Source organism: Anopheles marshallii, chromosome 3 (genome assembly GCF_943734725.1).
Source record: "Anopheles marshallii chromosome 3, idAnoMarsDA_429_01, whole genome shotgun sequence".
NCBI lineage: Eukaryota > Metazoa > Arthropoda > Insecta > Diptera > Culicidae > Anopheles > Anopheles marshallii.
Genome location: NC_071327.1, coordinates 19,734,862 through 19,758,736, shown reverse-complemented (window position 1 = coordinate 19,758,736; position 23,875 = coordinate 19,734,862). Strand labels below are relative to the sequence as shown.

The 23,875-nt window shown below is 45.6% G+C and overlaps 1 protein-coding gene across 1 annotated transcript in view; it reads right to left on the bottom strand.

Moving 5' to 3' along the window:
* Nucleotides 1–22,871, bottom strand: part of LOC128710849 (tyrosine-protein kinase Dnt-like) — an 83,445-nt gene extending 60,574 nt beyond the window's left edge. Inside the window, exon 1 of the mRNA XM_053805704.1 lies at nt 22,763–22,871. Within this exon, the coding sequence (XP_053661679.1) occupies nt 22,763–22,871 (109 nt within the window). The remainder of the gene's footprint in view (nt 1–22,762) is intronic.
* Nucleotides 22,872–23,875: the final 1,004 nt, after the last annotated feature.

The following is a 23,875-nucleotide window of genomic DNA, read 5'->3' as shown; positions in this document are numbered from 1 at the left end:
GCCGGGCGAATGGAGCCGCTTGTTAGACATTCGAGCCGCAAGTTGAAGCACAGAAATTCTTCTTAATTTTGTAAGCATCTCGCACACGGATAATGTTCCTGCCCATCGGTGACCGTAATCATGGTGGAAAGTTTTAAGGTTCATTTAAAATTCTTATTTCTTCGCCCGTGCTTCTTCGTGCATTCGACAAACCAAACGAGATGCAACTGTAGGATAGGTTGCACATTTCGCACATATTTTTTTTTGCCATTGCACCGGCCAGTATCCTTCGGGGAAGTTTTTTTTTCCTCTGTGCCGACCGACGAGGACAAGAACTTTTGGTCGAAGAAAAAATATTTCCCACTCACCGAACAGTGGGGTTGGGTGGCGGGCCACCGAAGCGGTAGCCACTGCTGTTGATGAAGATGAGCGGCTATGGTTATAACTTTGCTATTTTATCGCAACTGACCATAACTTTTGCTGTGCGCAGTGTGTTTTGCAACGAATGGTACCTGATTGGAGCGAACCAGAGTATCGTCCGCTTTTGGTGCGCTGTTTGCAGTGTCGCTGCCGCTACTGACTACTGGCTGGCGTCTGTCAGCACGTCCTAATTATACGGAATGACACTTTTGCTGCACGTTCGCGACGAAGACGCGCGACCAGAACTTTCTCCACTGCAGCGAGTGCGAGAAGAGTTTCCAGTGGGCAGAGGTCCTTTTTTTATGGGGAAGCATTTTTGAAAAGTGTATTTTTTCCTCCCCAGCAGCAGCAGTAAGATTGCAACAAAAAAGTAGTCGCTGAGTAGTGGGTCTCCAAGCTGCCCTTGATTTACGATCCACAAGGCATTACTGGGGTGCATGGTTGGGGAAACTTAGTCCATCTCGCAAACGGAAGGAACATAGTTGCACGGACTAATAGTGCTCGTGGCAAAAACGTGCCTACGACCATTTTGTAGACAATCAAGGGATCTGTAACAAAGAAACATCCGTTTTTTTATGTATTCGTGGACACCGTAATGAAGGCAGGAAGAGTGTTTTATTGTTTTAAATTCGGTCAGCACTGACGATAAATTTGCTCACGTGCAGATGTACGTGATTTTGGGCGCTGCCGTGATTTACATAAATGCACAAATGATGAATGATTAATTGCATTTTTATTAAGGACACATACGGGTGTGTGGCCGAGTAACTGCACGTTTAAGACGAATGTTGATCATTGAGCTCGTTTTGGTTGATAATTTGAGAACATATCTTTATCATTTAATCTGGAAATCATCCTGTTTGGTCCATTTCCTGGGAAGTAATCGAGGTTAATTTGAACAATTTCGTTACTTTTATTGAATGTTTCCTACGGCTATAATACTCAATCCAACGTTAAGTAATTGCCCGTTCACATGATTGAAGAAAATTTCCCTACGCAAGTTTGGTGTTGAAAAACCGGAGGTGACCGTGTTGTCCAAGAGGCCTTGCTACGGTCTCCTAACTGATCTATAAATAATGCCCTAAGACAGGAGGTGGAAAAAAGCAATTGAAGCAATCGTTATTCTCATCCATCATTTAGTCATCTGCGTTTATCATCCTCACTGTTCTCTAGTGTTGGGGCCACAACACACTAACCACACTGTTCAACGGAGATCCAATTCCGTCTTGGAAAGTGCGTCTTGGAAAGGGCCACCTCAATTGGCTTCATTGAAATGTATGACAAATGCAATCATCACCGAAAAGCCAACCCAAACTGGGGCCGCTATGCAGCAGAGCCCCGAGGCTGATAATGATTGCGGGAGTTTCTGTGTTGCTGAGATGCTGATGGCGTGAATGATTGCATTCCACAAATCCCAAAAAGCGGGAAACGATTCCATCCACGGTTCCCAGAACGCATTCGATTTACCGATCGAAGAAAACTGAGGGAAATGCAAGTGAAGGGGTAGGGAAATAATAGTCGCGCGATAGTGTCAAGTGGGAGGCCATTTGGTTCGTCACCAAAAGCGAACTGGCGCCTGTGGTGCGGGTTTCTCCGTTCTTTCTTTAAGTGGTAACCGGAACGCGCTCACACAGCAGATGGCCGGCCGCAATTTCAAGTGTTTTGGGAAAAATGGGAAAATTCCTGCAGCCAGCCCCGATCGAGCGACGGGCGTCAAGTTGTTCAAACAAACGGAACGATTTTGGAAAGTCTAAGTTCTGGAAGCCGTCAGTCGGTTTTCTCAACAGGGCCAGCAAGCAAGAATGCAATTATCATAAACATACGTCATCGCAGAGCATCATGTGCAACGACACCGACTGCTTGCGGGAACGAACAAGTGAAATTTTCAAGAGCCCATAAATGGTACTGAAAGGCGCACGAAAGCAACAGGAAAACCGCCCTCCCGTGATCAAGCGTGTGCCTGTGTGCTGGGCGGGCCGGTTTTCCACTGGGAAAATTTAATGGTGGGAATAATGTTTTGAGAAAAAAAAAATAGAAAAATAAATATGCACCAAAGTGGAAAAGTTTTGGCTCTTGGTACACACCTCGCGATGGCGGTGGAAAACCAACCGTGCCATCGAGTGTCAAAGTTTGTCGTCGTACGCGTTGGTAAGCCGGAAAGACTTTGTACATCGTCTGGAAAAGGTGGCAATTTTTCCGGTCGGTGTTTTAATTTCCCAACAAAACTGATAACGACAGACACGCTGGAGCGGAAGTTTTTAAAACTGGCACACTTGTGTACATTAATTTCCCGTGCACAAGTTGGTTGCACTGTTTTTTGCGTTGATTATTCCACGGGAAGATATTTCGTAGGCTTAAAACAGGATTTCCGTAATCCTCAGCGGTATGTTCCGCTAGTCCGGTGCGAGAAAGCAAACACCAACACACATTAATGCTAAACCTCCGGTCGGAACCACCGAGCTCCTTCCGATCGTTTCAATCGATAGTCTACGGCTTGTACCGCTCCGTTCCGGATTAGCTCTCTCCATGTGCTGATGCTAGTTTGCATCCGGACCGGTTCTTACCCCTCTCTATTGCGGGCAGTGGAAAAATTGTGTGTTTAAGGTGCGATAAGCGAAAACTTTTCCCGACCTTTCCTTCTGCTTCTAAAAGTTTCCTTCGAAGGGAAACCCCACAACTCCGTACTTGCAATTGACTACACAGTAGTAGGCCCGCATTATTCACTGTCTCGTCCCTCACCCCATAAGCCTTTTGGAAACAAGACATTTCCATTTCGGTGGTTCGACAGGAAAAAATACCCCTTTTCCCAACCCTCTCGGAGTGTCGTTTCAGATTGGGTTTCAACGCCAACCTGCTCCAAGTTGCCAACGGAAAAGGCTATAAGTTTTAGGTGAAGTTCCTGCAACATCTCGACTACCAAACGAAGGGCTTGGTGTGTTTTTATTTTCTCTATATTTTCAATACTTTTAAGATCATGGTGGCTTGCCAAGTAGCCTATCTGTTATCGCTCAAGATTAACGGAATGTCACCATCTTATACCACATCGTAACGATCTAAGGGAACCCATTCACAGACATCTCACGGCGAAGGTTAGCTGACGGTGGTTGGAGATACCAACAACTCGGGTGTGTTCTTTAGACCCGTAACATGTTTTCCATTTTCGGGGACGGGAAAGTGTACTTCAAAAAGCCCCGAAGCCCTACAGTTTTTAGCACCGGCAATCCGTTCCGTGAACGAAAACGGTGTGAACTGAAGCGTTCCGGCTCGGAATGCTCTGGAGCGCTGGTTGTTGCGGTAAGTGCTAGAGCAGAGACCGGCTTTGGCGATAAGAAAACGGCACGGCAAGAGACATTGAAGCAGTGTCTTGGCACAGGGCGACAACAAACAAATGCCAACACTCGGGGCACCAAGTGGAGGCCGTCGAAATGCAGTGTCGCCGGATTGCAAGTGATGTGCAGCGTGGCAACAAATTTTAGGTTAGAGCTGGTAGTGAAAATTCCAACCAGCAAGTTATAAACACATGAAGGAAATCCATCACCACACGATCTGCGGGACCATGTCAATGTCTCTCTTACTCGCTTTTAGTAGGGAGGCGAGATTATTGCCACTAATGGTTTGGGTGTTGACGGATTTATCACTTCGATGCACTTTTCTGGTGCCCTTTTTTTGATGTAGTCTGTGTGTTTCAATGCCGACAGCAGTTCTCCGGGCCCGTTGAAATGGGTTACAACGGGATCTTTCCAGCGGAATGATCTGCTTGTGTTCCACGAACTTGTAAGGCAGCGTGTACGGTCTGATGGGCCCAAAAATAAACACATCAAACTGAGGCTGGAATCCAAAAATTGAAACACTGTCACTATGTCATCGTCACTTTCGGCGGGGATAAAACTATTACGAGTGCTTGCTATTGCCTGTAATCATGAGGGCATTGATCGGATATTTTACTATCAGAAAAAAAACACCAACCGACAGGATAGGGGATTTTCGCTACCAAGAAATGAATCTGAATCAAATTTCTATTTCGAGGATTTATAATTCGAGAAGGTGAAAAATCAACTCTTTCTCGATGGACGAAATCATTCTTCGTCATCTTGGCACAAAAAAGGCGTTGATGTGTCAAACATTTTAGCTAGCAGAGGGTTCATCCTTCCACAATCTCAATGTTCGTAACTGCACCTAAATGAGAGTGAAATTGCGATAGAGCCCGTACCATGTCCATCATCAATGACCTGCAGCAACATGCGCAAATCTGTGATTTGTAGTCACACAAGCTGAGGTGAATCGATTTAGCCTAAATCCGTGGTGCGTATGTGCAGTGTTTCACGCTAAAAAAAGACTACTCTTTAGTGAAGTTCCTGTGTGTTTGCTAGTGTTTTTTTTCCATGCCATCATCCTTGCTGTAAAGTGGATCGCGACCATTCGCCTAGAGTTACAGTGAAACAAGCAGAGTAAAAGAGAACCTTTTTTTTTGGCTTTGCTGCGAACTGCGAAGCAAAAAAAAACATCGCCATCGTCCAAAAAAGCAACAAGGAGAAAGATAAATGGTTACGACCGACGACGACAGTCCGGCGCGCGCGTTAACACCGAGATCGTTGGCTTTCGTCCGGACTGGCCTGGCCGGTGGGTACAGGGGATGATATCGAGGCGCCTTTAGTTTGGCCGGCGCCTGGGGCGCCTTTTGCAGTCAATCCCATCAGCCGGAAAACACCATGGACGGTAGCCGGTAGAAAGTGGAAGTACGAAAGGACCTATGGAGGGCAGGGAATGTACGCACAGTTGAGGGACCTGAACGGCCCAAACACTGTATGGCCTGGTGCCTGGTGAAAAGGACATTGAAAATAGTTCATCCATTCGACGTCAGGCAGACAGGGTTCTGAGGGCGCTGTGGGCATGAGGGGAGGCAGCGAAACACGATCGACAGGATGCATAATGCCAAAAAAGGGAATTCTCGTTATTTCAGCAGCTGAAACGACACCAAAAAAAAAATCTAGACGTCGAAGCCTATTTTTCAACCACATTTGTTGTTGGCTGCCGTACGTCGTTTCGGGCGAAGCTTCCCGGGTACTCCCACATGAAGGAGGCGTTTGGCAATTTGGCACCCGACACCCTATAGCCACCCCGTACACTAATCATCTGCAATCTCGATTAACAACACGAGTCATGGTGGCACTTCGGTAGTGAAACGGGAAATGGCGACCATAAGAAGCGTCCCAGAAACAGCAACAAACAAACAAAAAAAAAATGGCTAAACGAAACGGCCTCCATGCCATTATCGATGGGAATATTTTTGTGTGAAATGATGGCATTCAAAAAGGACGGAAAGAAAAACCCACCCAGAAAGAAAACCCATTTGCCGATGTGGAAAAATTTATGCAACGCTTAGTTACACAAAAAGGTAACACCACACAAGGTTGCCGTTTTCGCAGTTGTTTTGGAACACATTTCGGTGTGCTTCATTCGACTGAAAGCGTGCTGAAAAATGGACGATGCAATCAAAAGAGTACATTTGCTGGCGGAAAAATCATCACTTTGGAAAGCAACACACTATTGAAGTATGTTTTGTAACGCACAGAGAGTAGTGTTAGCCTTTGCGTATGCCATTGGCGATCAATCTTTGCTCGCGCAGCATTTATCATAAAAGGGGTTATGGTACGTGAATAATTTGCCAAAAAATTCAAAACCCATACGAACATTGAGCATGCAATGAAGAATGTTTAATAAAAGCTTCCAAATATGCATTTTGTTCTGCTGAATGTTTATGTTGGCTGGGATATCAGACAATATTTGAAAATTATGATAGCATAAGCAAACAAGCCCGGGTTCTACATTTTTAATGGTTTTGCTGGTGCTGCATGCAACAAGCGCAAATAAGAGCATTTAGAGGCAGTGGATGAAGCGTAGTGTAGATGTCTGTGGATGGTGGGTTTTAATTTGACCTCCTACTAATTTCCCGTCCTGCCCAATGATGGCCAAAAGCATGATAGATGCCACGTGGAATTGATATGAAAAGGAAGCGAACCAAAAAAAAAAAAAGCTTGACCCGACATTGGAACCTTCAACAGTTCTTGCACCAACACGACCGACCTGTGCTTCCCAACGTTCCCGGGTGCGGTCGGTCGTTACCGTCGTATGCCATATCATCAATTTCCCGGCTCGTTTATTGGATCCCCACTCCAGCAGGACATCCAGCAGGGCGGAAAGGTGAGGCTGTGTGTGTGTTTTGTAAAACACACAAAATAATCACCAGCTAATTACACACGGGGCAAAGCCGAAGACAGGAGAGAAAACGAACCAATTGCCGGAAGGAAGAACGCCAGCACCAGAAGGAACAGCCATGAACGTGGTGCCCCTTGAAGCAGCATTAAAGACGAGTCAGACGTATACCGCGCGGTCTGCAACAATCAGGGGCGTAGTCGAAAGATCTCATCGTGCGAAAGAAGAATCGAAAGCGAACTTAACAAAAAAAAAATCCAACGCAAAACCAGCAAAAGGAACCCAAGGAGGAAAAAAAATTGGCGGTGGTGGTCAAATTTTACGAGCGTACAAACGATCGACAAACTACCGTTTTTCACGATGCGCCCCAGAACTTCCCCCAACATCGACTATCTTCAACTGCGAAAAATCCATGGCCATGGTAGGAGGGTAGTTTGTGTCCCCGTTTGCTTTTCTGTCGGTTCGCCCAAACGTAGCGTGGATGCCGGGAACCGACGATTTGGAGGGCATTCTTGAGGGCTTGGCCCACGAGACACACCTCGTGAATATCTGGAAAAAAAACATACAACCGACCGGTACGGCCACCCTGTTGAGATGTTTTGCATTTACTGCAGAGGGCACATCTTTTGCAATAACATTACTGTGGCTTCTGGGCATTCGGCAAAACTTGATGCATTCGATGTCCGCAATACTTGCCCTTATTGTCTTCCCGCGTCGATCGTCGATACAATTAAAGTCCATCTACGGCAAGCGATTTAATGCTTAATGGACTGTAACGGGGCAGAAAGTGTTGTTGGAAATAAAATTTCTTCATTGTCCATCATCGAGACATTTCGCTCCGTTATGATGGTTAAAACCTCAATAAACCAGTCATAAATGAAAGCTCTAAAATCTGGAGCATAAGAAACCTCTGGTGAAATTCAGATGTCTCTCGAAACACCGTTCGAAATGTTGTTAACATATCTGGCTCCATCATCACAGCAATTCGTACCATCACAAAAGACAGTCGAGTGACTTGCGGAAATTTCCCGCAACTTCAAACTTGTCCATAAAAACCCCCTTGCTTCTCAAGTGCACTATTTAGCCGGCCGTTTGAACCTGAGCAGCTATAGCCACAATCATAGAACCAGACCGGGCCATTCCTGTGGGCCATGCTTCAAAACTTTCCCATTTCGAGAGGCAGGATTATTCGCCAGGCCAGAAACAGGCTACGCAAGAAGTGCTAGAGTTTTCCGCATCCCAAAACTCAACCGGAGCACATCCTGCGCAATATCCGTGCGTTTTGCACCACGAATCGTTTAACATCAACAACCGGCAAAACCGAAGCCTTCTCGGCCGTGTGCTCAGCGGACGTGCTCTCAGGTGTGGTGTTGTTGACAGATCTGAAAGGTAATCTACACCCCGGATACCAATCGTCCCGACAACCGATATACCGACTGCCATTCTAGACCGAGAGACGAACCAGGTTGGCCAACGGTGGAATTGCACCTTGTTCGCAGTTGCAACGAGCCAACACATATGGAATTGGTGCACTTTTTTTCTCCTCCCGCCGTGTGTTCCTGTTGGCTAGGTCCAACCAAACCCAGAAGGTGTACGGGCGTGGAAAAAGTGTGAAAACACCATCAGCTCGTTTGGACTGCACATACATACACCCGCGCCTTTGTGCCAACTGGTTGGGCCAACAATGCCCGCCGTAGTTGTTAGCAGATGTACAGAGATTTGCTGACTTCCTAGGTCAGGTTTTCCATTCTACCGTTCACCGTTTCGCGTAGTTCAAGTGTTCGCGAGCATCACAACGCACGGTTTGAAAATTGAGTGAAAAGGAAGGAAGAAAAAAAAACGTATCGGTAGACCATATCTACCGATGGAAAACTTTGCCCGGTAGAATAAATATGTGATCATGCAATAAAAATTGTAGCATCGTGTTACTGCACTTATTGCACGCAGCTGCTGGAACAATGATGCACCAGCCATCGAGGGTGGTTTTTGCACGCGCAAACAACGCGCAAACCGTGGGTTGCAGGTTCCAACACTCGACCCAACTTTTGTGTCTGAAAGTTATCGTGGGAATAGGGAGAGGAGGGTTTTGTTGTGCATGTGTTTTATGCTGCAAACTCCCCGGCGGTACACACACTCGGGCCCAATGCCTATCGAGTTCTGCGCGACAAACAACTTCCCGTTACGCTTCTCCGCTTCGCTTCCAGCAGGTTCAATCATTTTTCCCTTTCCAGACAGTTTTCAAGTGGGGTTTTATTGAACTTTTCCCGTGTTGGGTATGACTGGTTGGGTTCGCAGATCGACAAGAATGATGCGTGGAAATGACAAACATATAATAGCAGTTCTAGCGCTGTAACGTTTTGCTGCATCTCTGAAGGTCCCCAGGAGTTGTGGTACGGGATATTGCGAAGGTCCGTCTTGTGCACCGTACCAGCGATGTCCATTACGCCCAAGGAAGAATGTCCACTCCTTCCGAAACACTGGTGCCGACGACAAGTGCGAGATGTTTCCCGACAGGGACCCACAAACAACAACAGCTCGGTGTTGGTGATCCCGCTGTTGAACCTGTTTTCCTCTCTGCTGGTATAAAAATGGAAATTCAGTTCAACTTCGAGTGGTCGTGTTCTTGCGATGTTTTTTTTTTCTCGCTCGCTATTGTTGTTGTCCTTGCTTCCTCGGGTGTTTACGCGCTCGTTTCTTTGCCATTAACCGGCATTCCGGGTGACCGCGTGACTGCAATGAAAACAGCCAGCCTCCTGGTTGATGCTTCGGGTAAAAAGAGTTTTCATAGCGTAGAGAGAGAGAGACCAACAGCAACAAAAATAAAAAAAAACTTGCTCATAAAAACACGATCTCAATGGGTGCCATATGCAAAAGTGAAAAACTCCACCCAGACCAGGTTCAAGTTTGACCGACAACATGGATAAGCGGATGGCGGTCCCGTGGCATGTTCCCGTGGCCGTTGGTTTTTTTTTTAACTGACATCGGGGCACTCGTTTGCCATCACACCACAAATTGCATTATCGCAACACCGTGTTCGAATGCAGCAATCTTCACATTTGCAAACTAGCCCTGGTACGACTAATTAACTCGAACGATGCTTGACCACGCGGGTAGTGTTGTGACCATCGCTACGGGTCGATATAATCCTCGGGACAGCTGGGATGGCGTTGGCGTTGGAGGATATAAATTTATTTTTCCTCTAATAATAACGCACCACTACCACCATTCGCAAACCGCCCTCCGGTCACTGCCATATATCCCGGAACCAGACGGTGCAATTGGAATTGCTTTAGTGGACGTGATTATGTTAATGAATTGTTTACCGCCCGATGGCGGAGAAAAGCGTCGTTAAAAAGCTGAACCGTGGTGTGGCAGTGCCCGGGTGGGATGGTATGGATTTGAAAAGCTGCCATTGAGGTTTTAGCAGGTTTTATTTTTATCGCATTAATCTGATCGAGTTGCAACTGGCTCGAGTTAAGTACGGCCAGATTGTGCCGGTATCATAAAAACAGAACCGTAGCGCGTTGTACTTGCGTGGGGGTGCGTGGTTCTTCATTAAAATGGTAGCCCGTTTGTTTGTGGCCCGATACGTACCTGAAAAGGGGGGGAGGGGAGAAAAACACAACACAAGGGGGTAATTAATTTGCTTGTTTCGGGATAATCTCTTTAATGCAAACATTAAAAAATTGTTGTTCAGATACATAGGAAAACATGATATAGATGAACTATCGCATACATAAGCATAATGCTACAACACAGGGTACACAGGGTAACACAGGGTGGAAAATCTGTGGAAAAACGAAAGAGTTTTCATAAAGCAACCCGATGAATGATGATTGTTTTGCTTTGCATTGGAAAATTAGTCTGATTAAAGTGTTTAACCTACTTTCCATCCCACGGATGCTAATGATGCCAGCTAATCGTCTTACAGGGTGTGTCAAGTGTATCGAATTTCTCTCTCGAGTGGTGGTCGGCACGAGTTTTCTACGAGCGATCTTTGAAAGCTGTTCGTCCCAATTAGGTGTGGGATGATTTAGCTATTAGTCAGCGCTGACGGTTGGTGCAACGAAATGTGATGAAGAGATGTGGAGTGGGGATGACCTCACAACCCCCCTCCTCCCATCCCCCGAAAACAAATGCAATCCTTTCTAACGCGTGTGATGGCGCAACACACCGTACGGCACCGTGTTGTGTTGTGTGTCGTTCAACTTTTTTTTCCCATCGGGAATACGGGAATTTTTTCTCACAAAATTTTCCCATCGGGAATTTTTCCACCGGACAGTGAAAAAATGTCACTTTCTACTGAGAATAAAAAAAGGGCTACTTTCCCAAGCTGAAAATTGCCAATCCCGCTCTTGTTTCAAACATAACCGCAACCAAAGTCCCATCGCTTACTGTTGACTCCCCTTGGGTATAGTCGCTATCGCCTCCCACCCCGCCCAAACACAATACGATCATGGACAAAATATTGTCATAGTCTTCCTGCTAATAGCAGCCAGGTTTTCTCCGTTTGATCTGCATGCCCGCTTTGTTGTTTCGACGATTTTAACGGCAAGTGTTTTTACAACAGTTTCCCAACAACTTCCAAACAAACCATGATGAAAAGAAGCTTCAAACAGCTGCGTAAAAACTAACAACCTTCTTGTCTATCCGCTTGAGATCGAGATCGTGAGGCAGCAATGTCCACAAATCGTCCAGAAATGTATGACAAATCTCGTGTTGCGTCAACATGCTGGCAGCGAGATGAATTTTAAACAAATTAATGCCAGTAAAAGCTTCATCACTCCACGACTTGCCGAGAAAGTGAGCCGAAAATTGCGTTAGCACCACTGCTTTCATGTGCTGCCGGGTAGTGCCACACCTTACCTCTTATGGTGTGTCATGTGTCCTCTTTCAACCTCTTTTTTAATACCACCTTGTCCCAGTCAGTAGCGGTCCGGATACAGGCAGAGTTTATAGTGCCAGATGTGATGAAATTTTGCACTATTTGCATTGCATTACCCGGGGAATCGTTCCTTGCAGTAGTGATCCCCGCATCAGAAGCGTTTCCCTCCAGATGCCGCACTACAATTGAATGCCACAGCAACTGCGTCACATCCTGGCTGGGTAATGGCGTGCGGACGATAAGAATAGGGGGAACCCGCTCGAAAGAACATCCTCCGCAGCACGCGGGAAGACACTCCGCGTTTCATCCTTCGCGCAGCCAACGCACGAATCATTTTCAATCAGTTCGGGCGGTACTTCCGGTTCCAGAGATGCGCACCAAGCGTCTTTCATCTGTGTGCCGGGGGTTCGAGCGCGTTCGAAAGAAGGAAATTGGAGGAAAATAGCGAATAATTGAATCAACAATATTCTGGCACGGTTTTTCCCGCATATTCCATTTACAATGCGAGACCACCGCTGGAAGGCACGGTGTGTGGCGTGTCACCGGCAACGCGACCGAGCCGATTTGTAAAAAAAAGGGAAGGATGACTTTGACGAGTAGCGGTGTAAAGCGATTTTGATCTTCCGGTTTGGTTCAATTTGGTGTTCACTCATTTTCTGCGATAGCGAACAGCTTCTTTTCCCCCATTGCGCTGTTTAGGAATTTTGCTTTTCTTTGCCCGCAGGCGAATGTGTGGCGTCCTGGCCTAGATGTACGGTGTTCACATCCTGTAGCACAAGTTGTGCGCCGAATGGCAGCACACAATCGCTTGACTTCTAAGGACGAAAACTGCATCCTTCATTTTTTTTTATTCATTCGTACCATCCGTCGAAAGGCAAACAGTAGCGCGTTGTTGGTAGTTGTCGGCAGCGGAAACGACTGGCTATGAAATTGATGCGAACTGAAGGATGCATTGATAGTGTCTTGCGACAAAGCACGAAACATCCGACCTGGTACGGGACGCACCGTCCCGGAAAATGTCTCCTTGTTGCGGAAGAAGCATTCTTTACTCGATTCACCGAACACAATAGAGGGAATTTTAACTTTAATAGCATTTCGCCATGCTGTTCAAAGGGATGTGCACAATTTTTCCATTTCCTTCCCATCGCCCGGCGAAGGAGCAACTTTTAAAAGCATATAATTTTCGTGTTAAGACCATTCGTTCGACCAAAACACCCCCAAAACGTTGATCGGAAATCTATGTACCTTGCATAATTAAATTCATCACTCACTGGGACGCAAGTGATATTAAACTGAGTTTGAATGTCGCGAAACTTTTCCATCCCTAGGGAAACCATAGTTCCACAGCGCGCAAGGGAGAAAACAAGTTGGCGTGGTGGCATCACCCTGCGAGAGACCCTCCCGTACGGTATCACTAGTAGTCTAATTATAAAATTTCCACCGACCATTTGGGAAAACTTTTTGTCACCGACTATCATGTCGGAACACAAAATTTCCGTCGGTGAAAAGCCCCTGTAACAGTTCATGCGAACTGGTGCTGCGGAATTTCTCGAAGGAGATTTTATTTGCGTGCCTTTTACCGAAGGGACAGTGAGACGGGAGGGCCAAATTTTAAATTCGGTTACGATGATTAATGATGTAAGTTTTTTTCTGCCGTTCGAACTGCCGAAAATGTGTAACGGATAAAATGTTCCCGATAAATGTCCAAGAGGCTTATAAAGGCGCAGGAGCCCCTCTTTTTTTGGAAATCGAGAACTTGGTGATGTTACATAAATGATAAAATAAATACAACAAATTGATAAAATGTTACAAAATAAATTATTATCTATTGAAGAAATGAATGAATTTGGAGAAGTACACAAAATGATTGACAGGTAATCATCAAAGGTACTCATGATTCCCCACGGTTGAAAGAGAATCGCCACTGGTGCAATAGAATTTATTACCATCATTATTCACAATCAATTTTATTACACCCACAAAAGGAATAGAAACAATTGGAATAATATTACTCAGTGTCCATAAAGCTATAAAAGATCCTTGGAAAAACTCTTCCTCCTCAATAGCTGATTCGAATAAATTGAAGGAAAAAGAGGATCGCGATTCTAAAACCGAAAGACCTAGCAAGCCAATGAAGCGTAAAACAATCAAAAATAAAATTAAAAGATAAAATTGTGGAAAATAAAACTTGCGACAAGCACGGCCAGTGCGTTCAGTGTTTACCTAACGCGCCCGATCGCATAAATTCCAGCACAGTTACATGGAAAAGCGTACGATCGTAGAAATAACTACACAACAATAAACGGTACGTTTCCTTCACGGGAGGCAGCCGAAAAACAAATGCTCATAAAAACGTAACAACGATTGCACGATCATGGACAATGCAATTGGACCGTAGATGGGGCGAGTTTTTCTTCCCCCGTGTTGTGTTTCCACATCCTTCGCCTTAGACGGTGTGTCTGTGTGTGTGCGTCTGTGTTTTGTTGTTTCGTTTTCAACCGTCTAACCTTCGCTGACTCGTACGCAAACACAAAACAATTAAAAGCAATAAAATTTTAATTTATGACTTCGTTATTAAATTTTTATGCTCTTCCAAAACCGGGGACCCGGTTTTAGCGCGCAGCGATCATCACGGGTTAGAAGCTGGATTCCGGTACACAGCATGCAGACCTGTCCTGTCCGGGTGCAGCTTGCATCCCATCGTACGCAAGAGGAGCTACAGAGCCCGTCCAAGCAAGAGGCAAGAACTCCTGGGTGGATAGCCAATAGCGATAGCTTGCGACGAAACCGAAAGCAGAGTCGAATGTAAAATAAAGGAATTCTACGCAAGTTCTCGTGAGCATGTGATTCCTGAACCCGGACGGAGGAAGATTCCGACGGTATACACTCGGGAGTAGCCATAAAACGCATAGATCAACGAATACAAACCGGTCCGGGATCATTCATGCATGTGTTGCGGAGTAAAAGGGAGCCAAAAAAAAATTGGAGTAACAACGGCGTTTGGGTTTGGCGGTAAAACCTGAGAGGCCAAAGAAGGGGCAGAAAAGGTCACCAAGGTTTACCAAGGAGCGAATTGTTCCTCGGCCCGGTATTGTGGCCAAGTGATGATTTACGGCTGCATAGAGGTTTCGGGGCTAAAGCCCCCCACAATTCAAAGGGAAGGCAACAGGCTAAGCCCCACATTTCGGGGCCCTCAAGTTGATGGCATTCGGGGTTTGTTTTTATTTTATTTTGCACGACCTTTTCTCGAATGGGCTGAGATACAATAAAAAAAAACAATAGCGAAATGAATCCAGGAACGTTTTCCATTTGGATAATGCAAGAAAAACATGTTATAAGGGTTAGACATTAAAATGTTCCAATATTTTATCCGTAAGATCGATATCCACTTGAAAATTCAGCACATATCCATAATCGAATTTCTCCAGACAGGATGGCCCGGTCGAATGACGATATTATTCAAACAAACTGCTCACGTGCGTATAAGGGATCAGCAGCTTCGGGTCAGATTATAGTAAATATTAAGCCAGCACACGAGATAATATGTTCCATTTCCTTGAAAACAATTCACCTATCTTCTGTTTCAAACATTGCACAAGCATGGTTCCAACTTGAAGTTCCAAAAGGTTTGAGACGCTCTCAAAGGCTTAAACAGAACATATCGCAGAACGCTGCACGTGGCGCAGTGCATCATCTGTTCCGGTGGAAAACATGACTTTCTGGGGCGAGAGTAACGTGAGAATGTCTTGCCATCGCGCCATGCGCGCATCGAACCGTTAAGAAAACATCAACAACATTAACAGCATCCGTGTCCAAATATTCGGAAGTCATTTGATGGTTCAACAAATTCTCCGGCTGATGATCGCTGGCGTGGCCCGCGGCCCGAGGTTGGGCCGGGTTCAGATTCCACAGGAAGACACACGGTAAAACTGGACAAACATACTTCCACGTCTACACGCGCGGTTTTATTTACTTGGACCGGAGACGACCGTACGGAAATTCTTCGATATTAGTCGAATGGTTCAATGCAGCGTTTTGCCCCATGTTTCGAACACCGCCATGTCTCGGGTTGATGCGGGTTCTGTGTATCTACCTCTCCGGATCTCGCAACGGTGCACTGTCGGACCAAATGCTGGAGAACTGCGTGTATGGCTGCTGCCGTCCGTCTATTTGTCCAACAAAACGAACCAAACGGCTACGGTTGTAGCGCTCGACACATAAAACAAACCTACCAGGGAGGGCTAAACTAACAAACGCGAACGCAACGAAAGCCATGATGCACACACGTTCCGGTTCTTCGGAACGGACCAGTATTATATGGTGTGAAAATGATCAACCTCCATAAACCACTTGAGAAAACAATAGTTAAAATGATGCAACCAGTAGCATCAGTCGGTAAGATTTCGGCCAGTTGTTAGCATGTTACTTTAGTCAAAAAAGATATATTCCGATCTACTTCATTATTCTAACTCAACTGCATTGGAATGATTGTGGAGCATAATTTGGATCCATATTTTCCTGACGGGCGTTGAAGAATGGGGTTTTGGGAGATATATTCTTCCTGCACCCAAAAACCGATTGCAATACATCATCGCCATTAATGGAGAATGGCCTGCCGGTGGCAATTTTAGGTTGACGGAGATCCCATAAAACGTCTGGATATAGATATACGAATGTTGCCTGCTTCTTTTTGAGGCTGTTCGTGTCTTGCATATTGCCACTGGCTGTGAACACGGTGGCACATCGGTGCAAAGCGCGCAACCAATAATCGTGGCCAACCATCAGCAACTGCCGCCGTACAATAAACGCTTATGACATACGGTCGATCAACTCCACAAAAATTGGTCCCCCCGGATCCGACCGGATATCGGGTTAGAGTAAACAAAATGCCAACTCTTTTTTTTTTGGGGGGTATTCTGGGCGGCTTGGTCCATACGTTCATAATTTTGGGGAGCCATATTTTTGTGGTTATAATAGCCGCCCGGAGCAGGTTCGGAGCAAGGGGAAGTTGTAGATTCTCGTGTAGCAACCGCCGGGAATTGACGGGAGTGTCGACAAGTTGTCTATCCGCCAGGCAAGATATCCTCTTCCCAAGCGCCATTCGAAGGCCCGGTTAAGTTGGGCGCGGTACCTAACCACACTTTTCTCCGTGTCTGGGTGATTGGAAATGGAACTCCCTGCTCTTCTTCACACCCAAGCAGAAGTCAACGTTCGGGAACTTTAAATGCTCTAGCAATTCGGGGCGCATTGTACTAAACTGACACATTTGTTACGATAATCCCCGTCATGGAATGTCTGGTTGTGGTACGCTGTGCGATATAGTAAGAATTTACGGTTATTTGTACAACGCCTTCCAGTTGGTGTTGGGAGGGAGCGATTCTGGGATGCTGTGTCGTTCCCTCAATGGCTCAATCAGTGGGATCGATCGTGCTTAACCGCCTCCGGGGAAAAGCCGTACCGAGGTAAAAGCAAATGGAGATGGCCTCTATTCACGCCTTTGCTGTGTGGGGTGCTGCGGGATGATATCACCTCATGTAGACGACAATAATTCTCCTCTTTTTTTTTTGCTCCACTAATGGCGGGCAATGGGTAAAAGGGTTTTTGTTTCCGTGCCGTGCCAGAGATAAACAGTAATAATGAGCGTTGAATTATGACATAGTCCGGAAGGCAGCAGCATGGTGTCATTGTTCGTTTGAATTATTTCTTCATCGTTCAGCTTATCTTCCAGGGAAATAATGTGGATGGACCTTTTCTCTACCATAGTGTTCCAGTTTGGAGAGCATGCGAAGAGGATTCGCTAATAAGCTGTACGTCAACCCCATACTTCTTGTGAGTATTGTACATGCTTGGCTCATTTAACACACCTATCGACACGAATTCATTTCGTATTCTATAAACATTTCCATCACAATTAAGTATAGGTGCGATCGACGTTTCCTTAAGACGGTTCAAACGGATCGTTCTCCGAAGGAAATGGCACAAAATACACCTTTTAAAGAAGCCAGCACAGCATAAAATATTCCACGTAACCCCAACTAGACGCTACACCACATTCTTTAATAGGCCATATAAATTCAACATCTCTTATCCTTGTGGAGACGAAGCGGCATAAAACGGCGACCGTACCCCGGCAATACAGAAGGCTGCCCCTTGTCGCTCATCATCGCTTATTGCTGTCAAGTTTTGACCAAAAACGGTTCATCATTCTGCGTGCCGTTGAAGCATCGGTTCGGTACCAGTTTTTTTTTGCTGTGTTTTGCCAACAAAACCAATTCCATACCAGACCGGATCGATCTGTAACGAATTGAATTCATAATGCGTTCGGTCGCTTCGGATCGTGGAACGTCGGCTCGTCTAAACAGGATTGAAGAAGCGGATACACTTGGCGGGGGCAGTGCTACATTTCTGGAGTGTCTTTCAAAAAATCCATAAAAAACGCGACATCGTGCGTTGCTTGCTGTTCTTCATGTATTATTTACCACTCCAGTCTCTACTCCAGTTTAGTTTGATGGAAAATGTGCTCGCCATCGTTGCTGTACTTGGAAAACAAGGTGACAACGTGGACGTTGCATTCTTAATTGTAAGGAAGAAATTGACAACAGCAAAAAAACTTTACACGACTCGATCGGACGGCAAAATGTGATCGCTATGGTTGGCATTTGGAAAATCTGACAGTTGCCGAAAGATAAAACGCTGGTACGTCCACAATCGTTCTCGGTCCCAACGTTCCGAGCATGCACGGAATTTAATTAGGACCTTCCGCTTTTGGAATTCCGTGGCGTTTTTGTTTTTGTTTCATTTTCCAAACTCGCACGGCCACCGAGTCCATCTGATGGACAAGTGCGCAAAAGTTATATTGTTCTGGTGTCGATTTGGACGTGGTTTAAGATCGTCGGGACTATTTAAGGGATAGTCAGGTGTGTCTCCAAACGGGCCAGAATCGGTTGAAAACATGTTGCTCTCACGCTGATTGATTCTGGCCAGGAAAGTTAAGACCAGCAGCATTACAATCCGGTACAAACCCGGAGATTCGCATCAGTGTCCTGAATCCACCGGTTGGGAATTCTTTAAGAAGACCACGTTCGTGATGGTCGCACAAATTAAAATTCATGCCGCGAATAGTTTCGAACATTTTTCGCCCATTCTTCGAGCGCTCCTGTTGGCACGGGATATGACGGGCTTGGTGGTGGGTAACGTTGGCAATTAGTGGAAAATGTAAACATCATTCGTTAGAGCCTGACCAGCACCAGCAGCCGTAGACGTGGAAGTTTAATGGCTTCCGCGCCAGTTCCGATAGTGGAGCGACCCCGTCGATAACGAATGACACACGCCGCTGCTGTACTGTGCTACTGTTGTAAACATTGGACCAAGTCCGAACACGATCGGGCAAAAAATTGCTTCAAGTGTCAGTTGATGGGTTCGAGGTCAGGGTGAGATAAGATTTCTCAATAAGGGAGTGTAACAAAAAAGAGCATGATTAAACGCCATTCCTACACCGTCAGGCAACATTTGTTCTAAGCAAAGCTTACAGGAACTAGATTTGAATGTTTATGCGGTGCGTTTAATGGCACCCGCGAGACAGAAACGACACACTCACGCAAGTGTGATAATATTGTGTCCAGTTGGCTGCGTGATACTTTGAGTGACATAATTTTTTTTTTCTTGTCAATATGATAACAAAAATACACCACCAAAAAAAAAGGGAGCTTAACAATCAAATTCACGCTTGAATAGAAGGTATGATTCCAATTTTTAGTGAATACACAATGATAACTTTGAAGTTTTGGTAGAGTTGTAATAATACATTCGATTAGGTGTTCACTTGTAACCTAGTTCGATTACTTCGAACTGAGGATCTGGTTCGTTAAACCGAAACGTCCTACTTCGATTGGGATGGAAAAGTTTTTATTCGCAAGCACGACAACTCCCTTCAGGCTAGGGATATTAAGTGAAACTTCATTCATGGACAAACATTTCCTCAACAACTTGCTCCTAGTGTGACCCACCCATCCAAACATCAGAACCGATTGTTGGATGCAGGTTTTACCTTACCACACTACAGTGACCAGAATGCCGTAGGGATGGGCAGGGATGTGAAATAAAAATAAACAACATAAAAATCAGCTTCTATACAAAGAGCACGCAGGCTATAAGGAAGGTAAACAAAGTTTAGCCAACCTACTTATGCTTACATCGAAATATTTACCGTGCGATGTAAAGGCACACTGTTGGGAGATCTGGTGAGAAAAGCAAACTATTGTCGTCCGGTCCGCTACGGGACACGGGATGGCAAAATGTTACAAAAAGTTTGTCCTTAAACGCTGTATAATACAAACCGGATCCTTCGATTCCGATGTGCGATGTACACGCATGGACCTGCGGCTAAAAGAACTCCACAACTTCCAGCGCGGTCCCATAGGGGGAACGGAAAGTGTATGCGAGACAAGGGGGTGGATGTTGATGATTATATGAGTTTGGTTTTGTCATGTTTTCATAAAACAGATTTTCGACGGATTTTGTGGCAAACGGAAAACCGAAAACAAAAAAAAAGAAACGCAAAGTGTCCCATCCAGGAAACCCAACGCAATCATGTTGGAAATGGGATGGGAGTAAAATCAACAAACGCCGCTGACCATGGATAACAAAACGTGCGGTGGTGGATGAGGAGTTTTGTTACCTGTCCATCCCATAGACACCCGAAGAGGAATACCTTTTTGGTGTGTCCCCGGGAAGGACCGGCCCTAGATGGGTTTGCCCTTCTTCCTCGTGAAGAACTATCGGTGACGCAGTGATAATGATCTGAACCGCCTACGGTACCGAGGGAAAGGCCGAGAAAGGGGTTTGCGAGAGGGGTTGAAGACCCGAGGAGACAGTCAATATTTAACCTGTCAGTGTGGGCTTTCCTGTCGATTGGATTTTGGGTGGAAGGAATGGAAAAAAAAAGTTTCCTCGAGTGTCCTGCCAACACCGGGGGTGTACCTGCCAGGCCCTGCACACGGAACTAGGACCGTGTAATCCGAGCAAGACGTATAGCACACCGAGAGCGAGGTTTTTTGCGTCAGGTAGGTGACAGGGAAGGGCCACCGATGAAAAGTTCTTTAATTGATTTATAACACGTAGCACACAAGAAGGATCGGATCGGTGGATTGCAGGTCGTCCATTGAAGGGATATGGTACACATCGGTTCAGGTAGAGATAAGAAGAGAAAGGTGAGTTACGTTGGGACTGCGCCATTCAATGCGCACTATACACTGCTTGCCTATTTTCTAACCAAAAGGAAAAGGTACCTTTCGAACACTTCTGATTGTGTCTGTGTAGACGATCAGTGAAGCCTAAAAAGATTCAAAGCTGGACATTACCACCCCGGGCGTTCGGGAAATTTGTGGATATATGGGTGTTTTTTTTTTTCTTCAGTACCTTCTCACTATGGATTATTCGAATGGGTTTTGGATTATTTGGTGTTCTGTCACCTTTTCGTAAAGTTTATTTTTTTCCTTCTCTTGGGTGATGATGCTAACTAGACCAGATCGAAATGCAGAAGGAAAAAATAGGAAGCCGGATCGGTGGTCTAAGGTCAGGAAAAACCGGAAAACCGTCATTTCATTTCAACAGCACAAAATCACTCAATGAGGAGACGGATTTTTCGGGAAGGAATAAACCAGAAAGAAAAAAAAGCGTTAAAACGCGTCCTTCAATCATTAGCCAACAAGATCAGCAACTCGAATACGGTTGTGATGGTTGGGAGAAGAATAGATTCATTAGGAAAAGCATCCTGGTTCCGAATTGATGAATAGAAGAACGTGAAGGTGAGAGGATCCGGTGAGCGAGTCCCATGGAACCGTATTGTTCCGACCGTCACCCTCCGGGCAACCGGAACGGATCGGGAAGCGCGTGCGGGAGTGCGAGTGTTTTCTAATCAGCGAGAAGCAAAAAAGGATGATGATTAGCATCGAATAAATGCGCCCTGTCATCGTGAGTCGGCACGGGCGGCACTTTGCTCTGCATTGCCACCGGTTTTCCATCCGCTTGTGGGTGGGCTGTAAGGATAAAAACGATGGGCTCCGTTTTGCTTTGTTTACACAACACCGTTTTCTCATGTTTTTTTTTTGTGTGCAATCAGCTTACGCTAACGGGGGGGTTTGGGCTTTGTTTTCTGTCACAGGCGAAAAAGTTAATTCGTTCCGGGTGTTATTCATAAAGCATGGAAAGCGGGAAAATAACATCATTGTTGATTGAAAAGATATGCTTTATCAAGAAAGACATAAAAAATCTGACAAAGGAATTGGCTCCGGAAGGCATAAGCTACTGGCCAAAGGTCCAAATGTCTGATTCAACGATATAGGGGGCGTAACGGATGTCTTAAAGATGTTCAATAAGTTTTAAACTTTTAATTGATTTCTACAAGTCCTGTTGGTGAATTCTTAGAAGGTTTTCCAATTTACAAGCGAAGACATACAAGTCGGTCCGCCGCCAAGAATCACACATATCACCCGCTCCGACATCTTGTTAACTAAAGTTACATCCAACTCCATATGTTTTGTTCCCTACGCCCAGTGTCATCACTACCGATACCGATCATCATTAGCCCCACGCGAACAGGGAATTGAAATCATTTCCCTGTTCGAAAACATTGTTTGGAGCATCTCGTAGCACACGCGACCTGGAAACGTCAAATGGTTTCGGTGTTGTTTCGCTTTTCCCAAACCAGTTGTCAGGACACTTGACAGCAATGCCGGCATACGTCACCACTAGAGACAAAGGTTTCCCCAAATTCCCAGCCGCTCGGCAAGGTTTAAAGCAGAGGTTGAAAGGTGTACCATAGGTTGGCGAAAGCATCTCACAACGTTGACGTTGAATAAACAATATCACGCCGCGGTTGGAGTATTCCTTCAGGTGCGCGTGTCTTCCGGGAGTTCGGGAGTTATACTCCCCGGCCCGTTTTAACTCGCGGCGGGCATTGTTGGGAAACATTTAGTACTGTACTGAGGTGATTTTTAGCTCGTTCAAACCCCTGGCATTTGCGGTAAATCATGTACCAACACGCTCGACCTGTGCTGCATTGCGAGTTTCAGGAAGTTTCAACAAAAAGGCTCACTTCCGGCAAGGTACCGTATACAATTCCAAGACAACTTCAACAACCGAGAACAAGCGGTGGTTACTTGTTGTGGTGTAAAAACGACGTTCTAAAATAAGTGTACTGCAAACTGTTTTTCACGTGCCGGGGGAAAACTCTGGCCAAAGCAAGACAGGAATGGAAAAACTTACCTAGCAATCTCTGGACTTCGATCACGTTGAGGAACAGATTTAGATGAGCCTCGCCGGCCGCCACCAGCAGGGACAGCAGTAATCCAACGTAAACACATAAATTCGTCATTCTGCTCAGGGTTGTCCGGGGGAGGGAGTTTTAAACTCTTTCCTTTGCTGGTCTTCCTTTCTGGCCGCTTTTCTTTTCCGCTGCTCCACTATTCACAAGTATTCTTATGCTGTTTTTTTTTTTGTATCTCGATATGCGCTTGCCTTACTTTTTTTCTTCCTCACCACAGCAGCAATCGTTGTACGCGCTTTTCTTTCTGCTCGTTTCCCAGCGACTGCGCCTACTTCGTGATTTTGCTTTTTGCCTCACTTTCGTACACGTTTTTGGGGGTTTTGGTTTTGTATTTTTGTTGCCTTAATTTTTGCTTCCTCTCACTACACTCTTCTGTTTCGCTTCTTGCACGCTCCGTATTTTAACGCACGCACACGGGGCCACTTAACACATCATCACCGATTTTCGCCCGTGCAACTGACCTGTACACGCGGGAGTTGATGTAAATATACACCTCGCAAGACGCTTGTTTCTCGGGATCAAAACCCGCAGTAAAACAAGAGGCAGCTTTCCAAAGATAATTGATCAAATTATGACCGGCAAGACGACCTCCAGTTGGACAGTTAACAGCGTTGACAGCGGATTGATTCTCTGGAAACGATCACTGCTCACTCAAAACTGGATCATTCTACGAATGCCTTTGTTGAAATCTATTCACCAGAACACGCACACAACACTATTAGCAGCGCTATTCACTCATCTGTTTCACTTCACGCCACAAGATCACACGCTATATTTTTCATTTTTGCTCACGGCTATTAGCACAACATTGTGACTCCATTTTTGTTTACATGCACCGGAATAAAATGATCACCGACACTGCGAGTCGTCTTAATAGCGTTGTACTATTTCGACCTATTCTTCTTCTAAATGCACCTTGTTTTGCAGATGAACAAAACGATTAAACACTTGTACGCACTTTGCGGTGCACGCGTAAACATTGGGCAACCGAAAGACTCGTACGGACTGCTTTCGCGGAACCTGACGCCGGAATAAACTCGAAAGGCTGAAGC